Below are 18,152 nucleotides of genomic sequence, written 5' to 3'. Positions count from 1 at the left end.
GGGAGCAGACAATAAATGTGATATTTAAGTAATTATGTAGCTTGTTAGAAGAAACTGTTGGGAGGAAAGGAACAAAAATAGGGCAGGTGAGAGGAATCTGGAATGTGAGGGTAGAGGGAAGGCAGGATGTACTTGGGTGGGGACAGAATCCACTGTAGGGTTGCCAGATTTAGAAGAAAACAAAAACAAAAGGGCACCCGGTTAAATGTGAATTTCAGATAAACACTGGGTAATTTTTTTTTGGTGTCCATGTGTTCCATGCAGTTTTTGTGGGATGCAGGTGTCTATTTATTGCTTATCTGAAATGAAAATTTAAATGGGGCCCGGTGTTTTTTTCTGGCACGTCGCTGTCATCGAGAGTGATGTTTGAGCAAAGGAGGTGCAGGGCATGTGGGACAATCTGAAGAAGGCATTCCCGGCCGAGAGGTGGGCATATGGTGAGCACGCTGGGGCATGAAGGCAGCCAGTGTGTCTGAGGCCGAGGAGTGGAGAGGACACCGTCACAGAAGGACGGGGGCAGGCGGGTTCTGCAGGGCCCTGTAGACTTCTGGAAGCATTTTGTTTTCTCTCTTGGGTGAACTAAGGATCCATTGTAGCGCTCTCAGCAAAGAAGTGATGTGAACTGACTCCCGACTTTAAGGGATCACTCTGGCTGCTGGGTTGAAAACAGAGACGAAGGAGCCAGGGCAGAGGGAGGGAGACCCACAGGGGATTTCGCAGTTACCCAGGGGACTGGCGTGACGGTGGCTCAGACTGGGGTGGTAGCGGAGAAGTGAACAGAAATGGTTGTATCTTGAATATATTTTGAAGAGACAACAGAATTTTCTGACAGATTAAATGTGGGGGATAAAAGAAAGGTAAGGGTTAAAGGTGGGTTTTGATCTGAGGGCCTAGAAAGAAGGGAGTGGCCATCTCTGAGATGGGGAAGATGTGACGGGAAGGGGTCAGAGGAAAAGATCAGGAGTCCAGTTTCGGAAGTGCTGAGTTTGCTGGGACTCAGGACGGCTCAGGGGTGATCCGAGTGCGCCATGGGGAGAGGAGTCTGGTCTGAGCAGGAGATGTCAGTTTTGTGCTTTTTGTAATCTCCACGTAAATCAGCATTCCCAAGGAGAAACGACTTCTCACCATCCTCTTAAGGAAATTGTTGCTCCTTCCTTCTAGTTTTACTTAGAAAATATCTGTCTTTGAACCCATTGCTGTGTTTAGTTTCCTGTCACCTATCCTTCACTTCTGAAAAAAAGAAGTGTGACGGATTTAAAACATCTTCACTTTTAACCCTCCTGAAGTCCAGCAAAGTGGGAAGAGTCATTCTTCCTATACAATGATCCTTTTAGTGAGATTCTTCTCAAATTTGTCCTTGAGGATCCCATTCTAGGTAATCTGTTCTTTTTTTAAATTTGACTTTTGGCTGTTCCTGAATCAAGATGTAAATAGGATTTAAATTCATACAAGTGTCTAGGCCAAGGCTTGCCACATTCTGGGTTCATGTGGAATATGTCGCAGTTTCTAATAAGGGGAAGGTGATAGCAACATTTGAAACAGAAATATTTTGAATCTAATATATCTGAAGTTCCTAGATTTCAGGGACCTAAAAGCTGGGGCTACACTGGAAAGGATAAGGTCTAAAAGAAGACATTATATTTGAATTTATTCAGAAGAGAGATTCTGAATTTTTTTTTTACTCTTTTAAAAGGTTTTAGAGGGTCAAATAATTTTAAGTTACATGAAACTTTGCTAAACTGATCCAAAAGCTTTGGGTTAGGAGAAGTAATTAGGTTTTAATCCTGATTCTGTAACTACTTAGCCATGAAGCCCTTGGGCAAAGCTTTAACCTTTCAACACATCCCAGTTCTCACATCTAAAAAAATGAGGAATCAATGCAGCAGGTTACCCCTTCCTAGAGTAAGAACGTGGTACAATTCAGATTACTGTATGAGAAGGTAACTTGAAAACATAAACCGAAGGGATTACTTCCCTATTGTCAGCAGTATTATTTAATACAAGAAGAATTCCTTCTACTCCGTCACTGATATAAAACATAAAATTTGACTTGTTGGCACAATATAAAACAGAGTCAGAGACATATTTTTATTTCTTGAGGGACGGAAATGTTCGTTCAGTAATGGTGTTTCATTGATGAAATGAACAAGAGTTTAAATATTGAGCAATGCCTAATTTCTATTATTTCCCACTTGAAGTTTCAGGTTTGTAATTATTTTTCTGAGACCAAGAAATTATGAGAAAGACTTAATGGGGAAATAGGCATCTCCCAACATTGACCTTCTTCCCCTGTTGCAAAACATAGTCACATGGAAACATTAAGAGCAAATTAGTTGATCAATTTATTTAACACAGGGATTTTAATTTCCCATTTACATCACTGTCTGTATATCCCTGAGCTTTACACAATACCTGTCCTCTATTTGGTTTGTTCATTTACTTATTTTTTCAGTTAAAAGTAGAGGACATTTGGCATGTAGGTGCTCAATAATTTAAACTGAACTAAATTAGTCTAAGCCAGTCATGGAAATGTAATTCCTCTGGACAGTCATTGGTTTGGGAAGGCACATGGGATGCAGTTCTGGCCAATGAGATGTAAAAAGAGGAAGTCTCATAAAAAAAGAGACACTTGAGAAGAAGTATCACAAGACAGCTTCTTCTGCTGTCCTACCTACATTGTTTTATCTGGATGTGATGCCTGGAAGTGTGGCAGCCATCTTGCCACCGTGAAGGCTTACAGGTGACAGAGCAGAAAGATGGGAAGAACCTGGGTCTTTAATGAAACTAGTGGATTAACCTATCTTGGACTTCTCTTTATGTGTAATAACAAACTTCTCATTGTTTAAGCCAGTTGAGTAAGAGTTTTCTGTAATTTGCATACAAAAGCAGCATAATATTACAGATATACAAATCCTAATGGTGAGCTTTTCTGGTTATTTTCATTCATACATTCTCTTGGTCATGTTAGTTATGCTTCCTGGCATTTCCAGATCCCCCTAGTTTTCTTGAAAAGAAGTAACTAGGGCTGTTGTCAATGCTGTGGATAAGGACATATACTGCTTCAGGCTTCTGAGGGCAGCAATTGCATCTGTTTCGCGTATCATTGTATACCCAGCCCCTTTATTGTGCTTGTTATTTAATATAAGTTGAGTGAATAAATGAATTTTCCATAATGCCTTTTTTACCATAGTGTTACATTAGGATGATAGCCTTAGGCAGCAGACTAATGTTAACAGAATGCCTTTTCAATTCCATTCTCTTTTTTCCCCAATTTTGTTTATAAAGGCAAATAAAGGTCAGAGGCCATGACTTTTCAAGCATCAAGTCACATTTTTTCCTCCACATTTGTTAGCTGGCATGAGAGGTCATCTATGCTTGTCTATCTATTGAGACAGAAAAATGAGATCACAATTCCAAGAACAAGGGGGAATAAAGGGTGGTGAATAGCAGCTATTTAATAGGCTGCCACGTGAAGGCTGAAGTTCTTTAGCAACAGTGAATTTTAAAGCATACTTCCCATGCTATTAAGCCTTAAATGTTTAAATCAACTGAGATGATACAGGAAAGAAACAGAATTTTCACAGTTAAAAATTGAGCATACATTTTATGCTTGGTTAAACTTTCCTATCTAACGTTTGAAATATCTGGTTCTATCTGTATTAAATGACTGGTTAATTTGCATCCCTGTTTTCAAATTACATTCCAGAAAATCTCTAGGGTAGCTTGTTTTCCAAGGTTGGAAGCTATGTGTTTTGGAAATCTACCCACTCCAGAGGCTACCACCTGTACTTCAGGGTACCAGCCAAGAAGTAAAAAGAGTGGAAATAACTTAGATGTCCCTCGTTTGGGAAATGAACATAGAAACTCTAGTTTATTCATACATTTGAAATATTAAGTAACAGTTAAAATAGGTAAAGTAGATATACATAAGTCAATATGGTTAAAACTCAAAAACAGTGTTCAGTGAAAAGTAGCAAGTTTTAAGTAGGATACAATTAAAATAACATGTTAAAAACAAAACAGTACTAAAAAAAACGCATGAAAATGATGCATACCAACTTCAGGATTGTGGTTCCCTCTGAGAGAGGGAGATTGATTGATTTTCACTGTATCTCCACTTGGCCTATTTCTTTAAAGGTAAAAACTTGAAGTAAGAATGGCAAATGTTAACACCTGTTAATGCAGGATGATGGGAAATGATTGTTTGATATATTATTGTCTGTAGTTTTCTGTATGTTTGAAATAGTTCATACTTTTTTAAAAGGGGGCTAATTTCACAGTTCTGGAATGGCAAAGATCTATTATTAACTCCTGTATGATAGTCTAAACTTATATTAATATTCAAACTTTTAATTTTAATAACTTGGAAAATTTTTCTGTTTCCTAGTGATTTATAGCAGTGTAGATTAAGGTCATCCCAGGAAGGCCATTTAGACAAGAAAATAGTACTTATAATAAAATAAATTTCTCAGACAGTTCTGTGCTTACCAAGACTACAAGTTATAAAAAATGAGTAAAGAACATCTGAAGCATTTTGTCCTACAACGATGGGTTGTTTTTGAAAGTGTACCAACTTTTTACGTAGAGAAAGCCACTTAAATGTTTACTTTTTTAAAAAGCATAAGCATGTGAATATTTTGCAACCCAAGGATTTTCTCACAATTTTATTCATTCCTCTTGACTAAAGTTTCCTAGAGAAACTGCATGGGGAAGTGACCTCATGTCTTTAAATTTCTTGAAACCATTAAAAAAAAATCTTGGAAAGTGATTTTATCTTGCCTAAATACATGATAATTTTTTTACTTTGCTACTATTATAAAATTAATATTGGCAAATGAATTTTATAAAGCTCTTCATATTTTAAAAATATATCTTAATTCTCAATATACCAGGAAAAATACCATTACCATCTGTGTCCATTAATCTTAAAATTTAAAACTATATATTTTAAGTCATATTATGAATAATTTACAGAAGTATAAAGGGATAGCCTAATTTAAAACTTTAAAAAGAATTTTAACACAGTAAACACAATTTTTATTTCATTTTTTTTTTTGGCTTTGAAGTTATATATACTTGAAATGAGTAATGTCAGTTGAAGGTAACTAACGGCTCCTTACCTGCCATGCATGAACCTGGAATATATCCATCTTGTTAATTGTGACTCCAGATTTCAAATACGTTTCTCTTAGGTTCTGGCTTATCATTACTCTGGTTCTTCTTGCATGTGCATTACCAAAATGCAATACTTTAAAAAATTTGACATAATTTTTTGAAGGATGGCAATGATTGGAAAACATTTTTGATTTAAAAGTACAAATTAGAATAAGTCCAGTAATTTTTTCATTTCTACATCATTTATTTACTTTCAATCACATTTGTGTACATACCTGTCTTCAGCATATTTCACTTAGGAACTATGTCAAGGAAATTTTGGTGGCTAAACATCATAAAAGGTGAAAGAATACTGCCAAACTATCTACTTAGCAAAATTAGATGGTCCAGGTCCTTGTCGTAAAATATTGCATGATGAAGCGCTTCCTGTTGAGTAAGTGGATGAGAACACCATATTTGCTTGTTGTCCTTAGAAATGTATGGTTCACTCATCCATTCTTGAGTTTGAGAAAACTCATTTAGAATATGCACCTGAAGACTCATGGTCTGAGGTTTTCCCTACATGATCAGTTTCATCACATCATTAGGATCTAGACTGTCCTCTCTTTGCATTCACCTTCTGATTCTCTTAATAATTGTGAAAATTCCTCTGTTAATGTTCTCCTACTTGCCATTATGGTCAAAATGAAAAATTCTAAATTCTCAACTGTACTACTCATTGAAAGCCTTTTAAAAAAAAAGAAAGACTCAAAAGCTGGTGTCTTTCCAGAATTTTATACCTTCTCAAAAGATGATGTTAATACTGGGGGCAATGCGATATGAAAACTAAGGATGAAGTAATAGTGATCATTTATTGTAAAATAATTACATGGGTATAATTAATTAGTAATGATTAAATAATTCCTGAGCTAATGAAATATCTCAAAAGATGTAGGAAAAATTGAATAAAATTAAGTCACTGAGATTCCATAATGTATCTTAGAGTTATAAAAGGGTCCAATGGACATGCATAGGGATTGAAAGATATAATGAATTTTATAATATTTTTAAAAAGTAGATTTTCTCGGGCTTCCCTGGTGGCTCAGTGGTTGAGAGTCTGCCTGCCGATGCAGGGGACATGGGTTCATGCCCCGGTCTGGGAAGATCCCACATGCCGCGGAGCGGCTAGGCCCGTGAGCCATGGCCACTGAGCCTGTGCATCCGGAGCCTGTGCTCTGCAACGGGAGAGGCCACAACAGTGAGAGGCCCACGTACCACCAAAAAAAAAAAAAAAAAAAAAGTAGATTTTCTCTTTATCCCTGGGAGAATATTAAGAAAAAGTAAAAGTCATGAAATCAATCCTTATAGTTAGTTGCTCAAAACAAAAACTAAAATTTTGTCCAGTGGACCCAGATGGTGTCTCTAGGGTTAACAATCATAAAACGTTTTCAGTTAAAGTAACAGGCAAAAAGGTACTTCTTAAAGAACTAAAAACTTTATAAAGCGGCAGAGATCACAGGGGCAGAGTTCCCAGCCCATGCTTTCTTTCCCCATAGGGCTGGGCAAGTGTGGCTATTTTTGTTCTTCTAGATCCTAACACTCAAGCCAAAGATAACTGGCCCAAGTGTGGACAACTGACCCAAGTTGAGAATATGAGTTCCTCTTTTTCCAGATTTTGAATCATATGAAACAAACACGGGACACCGGAACCAAAGGGCTACGTCTAAGCTAACAGCACCATGGAGCCCAAAGTCTCGAGCAAAATCAAACTGCAAAGAGGCAGGAAAGAAGACATCTTTCAGAGAAGCCAAGCTACAAACAGAGTGAAGCAGGTATGCAGAATCCAGACAACATGCCCCAGTGCGGGCAAGAGGGTAACCAATCCTGGCTGAACTTCCTGCAATTGGAATTATTCACGTTCTTTATTACAACACCCCTTTACTTACGTCAGAATTGGTTTTCTGTTTCTTGGAAACAAGAAATCCCTAAAACGGAAATCAGTGCCAGGAATAGGATTGTAATAGGCTCTGTGTAGAACTAGCTGTGGAGTCAAGGCAGAGGGATGGGGTGAAGGCAGGGGTGAGAGAGAGAATTCCCAATTCCATAGAAAACGGGTGGCATAGAGGTAAGAGGTGGCAAAATACCTAAACAACTGCCCCAAATCGCTTGGGCCCAAGCCACATGTCACTAAAGCCACAGCTTCAGATTTAAGTAATCAAATGTTGAAATGGAGGAATGTGTTAATTCCCTTTGGACATAATTTAAAAAGTCAGTGGCAACGAGTTTTCTGTACCAGGTTGTCGGGCTGAAAGTAAATAGGAAAAAGCAGGAAATTACATATCTATGTTTCATAAAGGGAATTCTTTTCTGCTGAGATTGTTGAAGGTAAGATCCGGATATTATTCATGAATTTAGAAAAGCTCAGGGCTCAGGAGCCTAGCAGTTGAAAGGAGGATAGCTAGACTAGTTGGGGAAGCTCAGCCCTTTTCCACAGGATGAACATGCCTATCACCCCCAGCCCCCAATTTCCAAACCCTAGTAAAACTCGTCCCTAGATTGGAATGTAAACTGTGGAGGGGAGGGATTTTTAAGGGCAGACTAGGGAAGAAGTGCTTCCTGTCCTACAATCCAATCCTCTTTCAAGTCACTTTTCCTCCTTTATTCTCTTGAGGACAGAGCCATTAAGAATAATGGGGTCTAAGAAGAGCTGAATAACAAAAGTCCTGAAGGAATGGTCATTAGGTGGCCTGGTGATTAAGAGAGCAAGCTTACTCGCTCCCCCGGCCCACCCCAGAAATTCTTGGCATCACCTTTTAGTCAGTGATGCACTCAAGAAAGACAATGATTGAAAGCCCACTGAAATACTGGGTAGTTATCACCAGAAGAACCTGTCTTAAACAAGCAACTACACCAACTCACGCCAACGGCCTCTTCTGGAGGCTCCGACTCAAGCAGAAAAGGATGCTGGCACCAGACATTACTTACTGTAGACAGGAGGACTCTAATGTCCTTCAGAAGAGTAAGTCTGAAGGATAACAGAAAAAGGAAATCCTTCTAATGGCCAGATCCTAGGACTGTCAGACATGACTTAGGAACATAGTCTACTGCTAACAGCCAAGAAACAGATTTGTGGTATTTATTTAGGGCAGACTAGTGACCAGTATGTGATCCTGTTTTCTAGGTTTCTTCCCCACCTCTAAGTCATCCTCCTTTTCTAATCGATAATTTTTGCTGAGGTTTTTCCTACTGTATTGCTGATGTGATCGTAGTACAATGTGCCAATAAACCCAGAGGTCATTCTGTCAGGATGGTGGTTATAAGCACTGGATAGAGACTGAAGGGCAGACATTTGTTGCTGTACCTATAATACTGGATGACATTAGGCAAGATTATCTTGAAGGATAAGTTTGTTCTGCAGAGAAGAAATATAGTGGTAAGACATTAGTGGAAACAACTTGTCCACATGCAGTTCTTGGGAATGATTTTAAAGTCCCATTTTTTTTTTTTTACCAGGTGACCCCATTTTCAAGGATTCCACAAACATGGTACAAGACTGTGTGTACAGTGCATATTCCTATGAAGAGGTCCTGCCCCATCATCCTGGCCACAACTGACTGAGACCCCTGATGACATTGAGATTCAGTCTCTGAAGGACTTGAACTAAGATACAAAGACAGGTAAGCAAGCAAGGGTCAATGGAGTTGCGAGGCTCTATAGAGCTGGGCTCAGAGTGTGCACCATGGAAGTTCAAAGGCATGAAAAAGCCAAGGTGATGGAGACAGGGCTAACATGTCACCCATGTGAGGAAGCAGAAATGAAGAGGCCTTCAGAGAAACCAGTTCACAGAGAGAGAATAAAGCAGATGCATAGATGCTTATGTGTAAGAGAAAAAGAATGAGGAAGACAGAGGGAAAGAGACACAGAGGGAGAGGGAGAGCAGAAAAAAAGGAGGGTAGGGGACAGAGACAGAACTAGACAGAGCCAGAGGCAGCTAGAGACACAGAGAAAGAGATGAACCAAACCACTGGTAACCTTCTGGATGCCACACTGTCAAGCTATACTTCCTGCAATTAAATTCCAGATTTCTGATGCTTTTTAACAATTCTGCTTTACAAGCTATTTTAGGTAGATTTCTGATTCTTGCAACCAAACAATTATTGAGCTAAACATCTGCTCCTTGATTATACCTGCTTTAAAAAAATTTTTACTGCAGTATAGTGGATTTATAATATTGTGTTCCAGGTGTACAGAAGTGATTATTTTTGCAGATTATATGCCAATATAGATTATTACAAGATAATGGGTATAATTCCCTGTGCTATACAGTAAATCCTTGTTGCTTATCTATTTTACACATAGTTTCTGTTAATGCCATACCCCTGATTTGTCCCTCCTCACTTCCCCCTCACCTTTGATGACGGCAGGTTTGTTTTCTAGGTCTGTCTGTTTGTGTTTTGCATATTACATTCATTTGTATTTTTTTAGATTCCACATGTAAGCGATGTCATAAGTATTTGTCTTTCTCTGTTGGACTTCACTAAGCATGATATTCTCTAGGTCCACCCGTGTTGCTGTTATTTCATTTTTATGGCCAGGTAATATTCCACTGTGTGTATCTACCACATCTTCTTAAGCCAATCATCTGTTGATGGGCACTTAGGTTGGTTCCATTTCTTGGCTATTGTAAATAGTGCTGCTATAAACATTAGAATGCATGAATCTTTTTAAATTAGTGTTTTTGTTTCCTCTGGAAATATACCCAGGAGAGGAATTACTGGATCATATGGCAGTTCTATTTTTAGTTTTTTAAGGAACCTCCCCAGTGCTGCACCAATTTACATCCCAACCAACAGTGTATGAGGGTTCCCTTTTCTCCACACTCTCTCCATCATTTATTGTTTGTAGATTTTTTGATGCTGGCCATTCTGACCGGTGTAAAGTGATACCTCATTGTAGTTTTGATTTGCGTTTCTCTGGTAGTTAGTTGAGAAATGATGTTGAGTATCTTTTCATGTGCCTGTTACCCATCTCTGCCTTCAGAAAAATGTCTATTCAAGTCTTCTGCCCATTTTTTGATTGGATTGGGTTTTTTTGATAGAGTTCTGTGAGCTGTTTAAATAGTCTGAATATTAACCCATTGTCAGTCGCATCGTTTGCAAGTATCTTCTCCCATTCTGTATGTCGTCTTTTTGTTGATGGCTTTCTTTGCTATGCAAAACTTACAAGTTTAATTAGGTCCCATGTGTTTATTTTCGCTTTTATTTCTTCTGTATTGGGAGACTGATCCAAGAAAATATTGCTACAATTTATGTCAAAGACTGTTTCACCTATGTTCTCAGAGTTTTATGGTTTCATGTCTTATATTTAGGCCTTTTAACCATTTTGAGTTTACTTTTGTATATTGTGTGAGGGAATGTTCTAATTTCATTCTTTTCCATGTAGCTGTCCAGTTTTCCCAGCACCACTTGTTGAAGAGACTGTCTTTTCTCTGTTGTATATTCTTGCCTCCTATGTCATAGATTAATTGATCATAAGTGTGTGAGTAGTAGCGGCATCTTTTAAATGTTTAGTTTGCAACTATGGAAATATATGTGCTGCCTAATAAAAAACTGGGGCACTCCAAAAAGGTGAGGCTCTCAAGGGAGAGGAACTATATAAGTTGTAACATCTTAACTACTTTCCAAAGACACACTTGGTTTTAGTCAATAGTAATAATAGCTAACGTTTACTAAGCACTTCTTTTAGGCCAGTTTCAAAAGCTGTACATGTATGATTTCAACTACTGTTCATAACAAATGTAGGATATATTATCCTACATTTTACAGATAAGGAAATAGATTAAGGTCACACAGTCTAAGGGGATAAAAGGTATGAGCTACTATTTAGATTAAATTGACACTTGGGAAAGAATATATGCATTCATTTAAAACTCACTTCAAATTTTTATTGAATGCCTATTATGTACAAAGTACTGGTTTAAACTAAAACTGGTTAGTATCAATGTTACAAATATAAAGTCTTCTTAAATATCACTGTTCAAAATAAATCTTCCTTTCTGTGGTAAACACACACATACACATGAAGATGTACTTTCAAATTAAGTTTTTCAATTTCCAAAATACCTCCTTTAAAACAGAAGGGAATAAATTCCAACATTGCTATTTTCAATGCATTAACTATTTTAAAGTACACTGGAATATTTGAAGATTGCTTGCTGCAAAGTGGACTCACATGAAAATAAACCTTGCTTTCAGAGGGACGTCTACATTAATACACTGCAATTAATTAAATGGCTATGTAAGTAAGTTATACACACATATCTAAAAAAGTAAAATGACAAGAGAGGAGTTTTTCATGGAAGGTGATGCGTCACCATAGATTCTGCTTCTCTTGATTTTCTGAGCAGAGCTTGCTTGAGGGCACTAATTTTCTCATCAAGTTCAGCCAGTGAATAGTTCTGCTGTAAACAATAACAAATTGCTGAAGTATCTTAATGCAGATAAAGTTCTAAATGTACTGTAAATATATAAAATATCCAAAAGCATGGTAAATACCCTTTTCTCATGAGAATTTAAAAACTGAACTATATATTAATGTTGACTATACTATAAATTTAAAGGCATAAAATAACAAGGCTTAAATATTTCTTACTCTTGCTTTTCTAATGACTAAGCTCTCCTGGAACTTTTATACTTTTTGAAAGGATTGTAAAAACATTTTTTCAACTGACTATTCTCATAATCAATATAAAAACATTTTTGACTATTCTCATAATCAATAGTAAAAAAAAAGTATTGAGGACTAGTTTAACTGCTTAAAATAACTAGAAATTCTCTTTTGATAGATTAACTGCAATCAACTACCTCTCCTGGAAAAAATGGATACTCTCAAATATACTCAAAATTTTACAATCAAAAAAATAAGGAGGGGGGATCAAGATGGCAGAGGAGGAGGATGTGGAGCTCACCTCCCCACACAAACACATCAAAAATACATCTACATGTGGAACAGTTCTCATGGAAAACTAACTGGAACCTGGCAGAAGAACTGTACAACCAAAGCTGCAAGGAAGATCTCTACAAAACCAGGTACGACAGAAAATAAAACACATCAGGTCAGGACGGGTGCCCCTGGGAGGAATATGTAAGGAAGAGAAGGTTTGCATGGGTGGACCCTGGCATTGGGGAGCAAGCAGGTTAGGCCACAATCCTGAATTCCAGTCCTGGGGTCCTGCACAGGGGTGAGAAGTGCCCTTGCCTGCTGGGAAATCCACTGGGACAGAGAGAAGGGCTGGAGAAACCTAGACTCTACCCAGGAGGAGTACGTGTGCTGGCTTCCCAATAATCAGGGTGGAGAGAGCCTTGCACTGGTGGATGCTGCCTCATTACACTTCCCAATAAGAAGGGGTGTACACCCCCGGCCCTGTTCACTCCACACCACAGACTGAACACTGGGAAAAAGACTTGGTCTAGTGATGCAGAGACAGAACAGGGTGCCTAGAGTATGATCCGGGTGGGGCAGGGGCAGCCATTGTCAGAGCACTCAGGAACACAGTGGTTCATCTCCTAGCGAGAGTGCCCTGGAATGTCCAGTCCACACTGCAGCTTAGTGCTAGATACTAAGAGAAGACTGCCACAGAGGCAGCCCAGATCTCAGGCAGCAGTGCAGCCACCTCAATTCCTGCAGTCACAACACTCCTCCATGCCATACCTTTGCACTAGATCCGGGACGAACACAGTAGAGGAAAACACGTAGCCTTGGGCTGCTTCTAAGCAGAACCACAAACACCTACACAGGCAGTGCATAGGTTCTCTCTGACTGCACTGGGCCTCACTTGCTTCAGCAATCACCTCCTTGGGGCAGGGCACACACTCAAGGGCAAAGAAGCCTGATCTAACCCAACCCTCTGGGCTTCTACAACAACTGTGAAATAGACCCCACCCTTGACAGGGCAGTGACAGCAACAGCAGAGAGAAAGCCCTGCCTCACACCGTGCACAGGCTTTAGATACTCCAACACCAACCACATCCCCTGTTAAGGGGATAATGGCCAGCACACCCAGAGGAAAGACATGGCTGTCATCCATACTAAAACCATCCCTTGCACCAAAGACACTGGATACAGTTTACACAGAAATGTCCCCACGTAGAAACAATCCTTCAAGAAGACCACAGTAGATAACTTTCTGCCTCTATGAATTTAGAAGAAACAGTTAAGTAAAATATATAAAACAAATACTAACAGACGTAAAAGGAGAAGTTGACTATAATGCTAGGAGACTTTAACAGCCCACTGACATCAAAGGACAGCTCATCCAGACCGGAAATCAGTAAGGCAACAGAGGTACTAAATGACACAATATACCAGTTGGACTTAATTGATTTCTACAGGATGCTACGTCCAAAAAACCCAGAATACACATTCTTTTCAAGCACGCATGGAATGTTCTCTAGGATAGACCGACCATAAGGTCACAAAACAAGCCACAACAATTTAAGAGGACAGAAATTATTTCAAGTATCTTTTTTACTGAAAATGGTATGAAACTAGAAATCAACCACAGAGACAAAAACAGGAAAAGGAGAATAAAAAACATGGACTAAAAAACCAGTGGATGAATGATGAAATCAAAGAAGAAATCAAAAAATACCAAGACAAACAGAAATGAAAAACACAACTTTACAAGATCTATGGGCTGCAACAAAAGCAGTTCTAAGAGGGAAGTTCATAGGGATATAGGCCTTCCTCAAGAAAGAAAAATCCTAAACAACCTAACCTACCAGCTAAAATAATTAGGAAAAGAACAAACAAAACCCAAAGTCAACAGAAGGCAGGAAATAATCAAGATGAGAGGAAATAAATAAAAGAGGTCAAACAAAAATACAAAATATCAATAAAACCAAGAGGTGGTTTTTTTAAAAGACAAACAAAATCAACAAACCTCAAGCCAGGTTCCCCAAGAAAAAGAGGACCCAAACAAAATACAAAATGAAGAGATATAACAACTGATACCAAATACTACGAACAGTTACATGCCAACAAATTGGACAAACGAGAAGAAACGGACAAGGTTCTAGAAACACAGCTGCCAAAACTGAGTCAAGAGGAAACAGATAATTTGAACAGACCAATCACTAAAAGTGAAATAGAATCTCTAATTAAAAAAAAAAACCCACAAAACTCCCTGCAAACAGAAGTCCAGGACCAAACGGATTCACCAGGGAATTCTACCAAACATAGAAAGAAGAACTCATACCTATCCCTCTCAAAGAGGAGGGAACTCTCCCAAATTCATTCTATGAGGCCACCATCACCCTGATACCAAAACCAGAAAAAGACACTATAAAATAAGAAAATTACTGGCCAATATTTCTAACAAATATAGATGCAAAAGCCTCAACAAAATATTAGCAAACCGAATCCAACAATACCTTCAAAGGATCATGCACCATGATCAAGTGGGATTCATACCACAGTCACAAGGATGGTTCAACATGTGCAAATCAATGTGATACACCACATTAACAAAAGGAAAGACAACACATGATCATCTCAATAGATGCAGAAAAAGCATTTGAAAAAATTCAACATCTATTCATGATAAAAACTCACAAAGTGAAAATATCTCACCATAATAAAGGGCATTTATGACAAACCCACAGCCAACAGAATATTCAAGGGTGAAAAGCTCAAAGCCTTCCAGCTAAATTCAGGAACGAGCCACTGAAGCCTACTCTTACCACTTCCATTTAACATACTATTAGAAGTCCTACCACAGCAATCAGACAAGAAAAAGAAATAAAAGGTATCCAGATTGGAAGTGAAGAATTAGAACTGTCACTACTTGCAGATGACATGGTACTCTACCTAGAGAACCCTGAAGTCTCCACACAAAAACTATTAGAACTGATAATGAATTCAGTAAGGTAGCAGGATATGAGATTAATATAAAGAAATCTATTGCATGTCTTTACACTAATAATGAAATATCAGAAAAAAATTTTAAAAGGCCCATATAAAACCATGTCGAAAACAAAAAACCAAAACAAAAAAAACCTAGGAATAACTTAACCAAGGAGGTGAAAGACCTATATGCTGATAAAATGGCCATACTTCCCAAGCAATCTACAGATTTAATGCAATCTCCATCAAAATACCTATGACACTTTTCACAGACCTAACACATAAACCTAAAAGTTACATGGAAACACAAAAGATCCAGAATTGCCAAAGCTCTCCTGAAGGAAAAGAACAAAGTTGGAGGTATAATACTTCCAGACTTCAAACTATACTAAAAAGCTACAATAACCAACACAGCTCTGTATTGGCAAAAAAAACAGACAAATAGATCAATGGAACAGAACAGAGAACTCAGAAATAAACCAATGCACCTATGGTCAATTGATCTACAGACCAGGGAGGTAAGAATACACAATGGAAAAAAGACAGGTTTTTTTTGGTGGGGAAAATGACAGACTCCAGGAAGGCTAAAGCCAAGGACTACTTCCCACTACTTCTGCTGCCAGTGTCCGTGTCCCTGTGGTGAGCAACAACTGCCCCCCACCCATGCAGGAGACCCTCCAAAACTAGCAGCCATGAGGCTGACACAGTCTTGGTGCTCTGAGCAGGTGTCAGGCCTGTGCCTCTAAGGTGGGAGAGCCAAGTTCAAGACATTGGTCCATCAGAGACACCCTGGTCCCACATAATATAAATCAGCAAGAGCTCTCCCAGAGATCTCCATCTCAACACTAAGACCCAGCTCCACTCAACGACTAGCAAGCTCCAGTGCTGGACAACCCATGCCAAACAACTAGCAAGACAGGAAAACACCACCACCCATTAGCAGAGAGGCTGCCTAAAATCATAATAAGTTCACAGACACCCCAAAACACATCACCAGATGTACTTCTGCCCACCAGAAAGACAAGATCCAGCCTCATCCACCAGAACACAGGCACCAGTCCCCTCCACCAGGAAGCTTACACAACCCACTGAACCAAACTCACCGAAGGGGGATAGAGACCAAAAACAACGGAAACTACAAACCTGCAGCCTGTGAAAAGGAGACCCCAAACACAGTAAATGGAGCAAAATGAGAAGACAGAGAAACACAGAGCAGATAGATGAAGAAGCAAGGTAAAAACCCACCAAACCAAACAAACGAAGAGGAAATCTACCTGAAAAAGAATTCAGCATAATGATAGCAAAGATGATTCAAAATCTTGGAAATAGAATGGAGAAAATACAAGAAACGTTTAACAAGGAAGTAGAAGAACTAAAGAGCAAACAATGATGAACAGCAGAATAAATGAAATTTAAAATTCTCTAGAAGGAATCAATAGCAGGTTAACTGAGGCAAAACAGGTAAGTGACCTGGAAGATAAAAGAGTGGAAATAACTAGTGCAGAGCAGAATAAAGAAAAAAGAATGAAAAGAATTGAGGACAGTCTCAGAGACCTCTGGGACAACATTAAACACACCAACACTCGAATTATAGGGGTCCCAGAAGAAAAAGAGAAAAAGAAAGACACTGAGAAAATATTTGAAGAGATTATAGTTGAAAACTTCCCTAATATGGGAAAGGAAATAGCCAGTCAAGTCCAGGAAGCAGAGAGAGTCTCATACAGGATAAATCCAAGGAGAAAGATGCCAAGACACATATTAATCAAACTATCAAAAATTAACTACAAAGGAAAAATATTAAAAGCAGCAATGAAAAAAACAACAAATAACATACAAGGGGATCCCCATAAGGTTAACAACTGATCTTTCAGGAGAAACTCTGCAAGCCAAAAGGGTGTGGCAGGACATATTTAAAGTGATGAAAGGGAAAAACCTACAACCAAGATTACTCTACCCAGCAAGGATCTCATTCAGATTTGAAGGGGAAATCGAAGGCTTTACAGACAAGCAAAAGTTAAGAGAATTCAGCACCACCAACCCATCTCTACAACAAATGCTAAAGGAACTTCTCTAGGCAGGAAAGACAAGAGAAGGAAAAGAGCTACAATAATAAACTCAAAGCAATTAAGAAAACGGTCATAGGAACATACATATTGATAATAACCTTAAATGTAAATGAATTAAATACTCCAGCCAAAAGACATACACTGAGTAGATGGATACAAAAACAAGACCCATACATATGCTGTCTACAAGAGACCCACTTCAGACCTAGGGACACATACAGACTGAAAGTGAGGGGATGGAAAAAGATATTCCATGCAAATGGAAAACAAACAGAGCTGGAGTAGCAATTCTCATATCAGACAAAATAGACTTTAAAATAAAGACTATTACAAGAGACAAAGAAGGACACTACATAATGATCAAGGGATCAATCCAAGAAGAAGATATAACAATTGTACATATTTATGCACCCAACATAGGAGCACCTCAATACATAAGACAAATGCTAACAGCCAAAAAGGGGAAATCGATGGTAACAAAATAATAGTAGGGGACTTTAACACCCAATTTTTACCAATGGACATCATCCAAAATGAAAATAAATAAGGAAACACAAGCTTTAAATGATACATTAAACAAGATGGACTTAATTGATATTTGTAGGACATTCCACCCAAAAACAACAGAATACACTTTCTTCTCAAGTGCTCATAGAACATTCTCCAGGATAGATCATATCTTGGGTCACAAATCAAGCCCTGGTAAATTTAAGAAAATTGAAATCATATCAACTATCGTTTCTGACCACCATGGTATAAAACTAGATATCAATTACAGGAAAAAATCTGTAAAAAACACAAACATATTTAGGCCAAACAATACACTACTTTATAACCAAGAGATCACTGAAGAAATCAAATAGGAAATCAAAAAACACCTAGAAACAAATGACAATGAAAACACGACAACCCAAAACCTATGGGATGCAGCAAAAGCAGTTCTAAGAGGGAAGTTTATAGCAATACAATCCTACCTCAAGAAACAAGAAACAACTCAAATAAACAACCTAACCTTACACCTAAAGCAACTAGAGAAAGAAGAACAAAAAACCCCCAAATTAGCAGAAGGAAAGAAATCATGGAGATCAG

The 18,152-nt window shown here is 38.4% G+C and overlaps 1 protein-coding gene and 1 long non-coding RNA gene across 4 annotated transcripts in view; one reads left to right on the top strand and one right to left on the bottom strand.

Annotated features, from left to right (window-relative positions):
• The window catches only part of LOC132516996 (uncharacterized), a 285,768-nt gene that overhangs the window by 251,851 nt on the left and 15,765 nt on the right, over positions 1 to 18,152 (top strand). The window contains exons 4-6 of the long non-coding RNA XR_009539552.1: positions 6,767 to 6,926; positions 8,608 to 8,771; positions 11,939 to 12,182. This is a non-coding gene — a long non-coding RNA (uncharacterized LOC132516996). The remainder of the gene's footprint in view (positions 1 to 6,766; positions 6,927 to 8,607; positions 8,772 to 11,938; positions 12,183 to 18,152) is intronic.
• Positions 11,025 to 18,152, bottom strand: part of MBIP (MAP3K12 binding inhibitory protein 1) — a 35,736-nt gene continuing 28,608 nt past the window's right edge. For 2 of the 3 annotated variants that reach the window (XM_060143375.1, XM_060143391.1), the window contains exon 9: positions 11,025 to 11,554. In XM_060143375.1, coding sequence (XP_059999358.1) covers positions 11,447 to 11,554 — 108 coding nt within the window. In that variant the 3' untranslated portion in view covers positions 11,025 to 11,446. The remainder of the gene's footprint in view (positions 11,555 to 18,152) is intronic. The other variant, XM_060143383.1, reaches the window with a different exon arrangement.

Source organism: Lagenorhynchus albirostris, chromosome 1 (assembly GCF_949774975.1).
Source record: "Lagenorhynchus albirostris chromosome 1, mLagAlb1.1, whole genome shotgun sequence".
Lineage (NCBI taxonomy): Eukaryota > Metazoa > Chordata > Mammalia > Artiodactyla > Delphinidae > Lagenorhynchus > Lagenorhynchus albirostris.
This window is presented reverse-complemented; position numbering and strand designations above follow the sequence as displayed.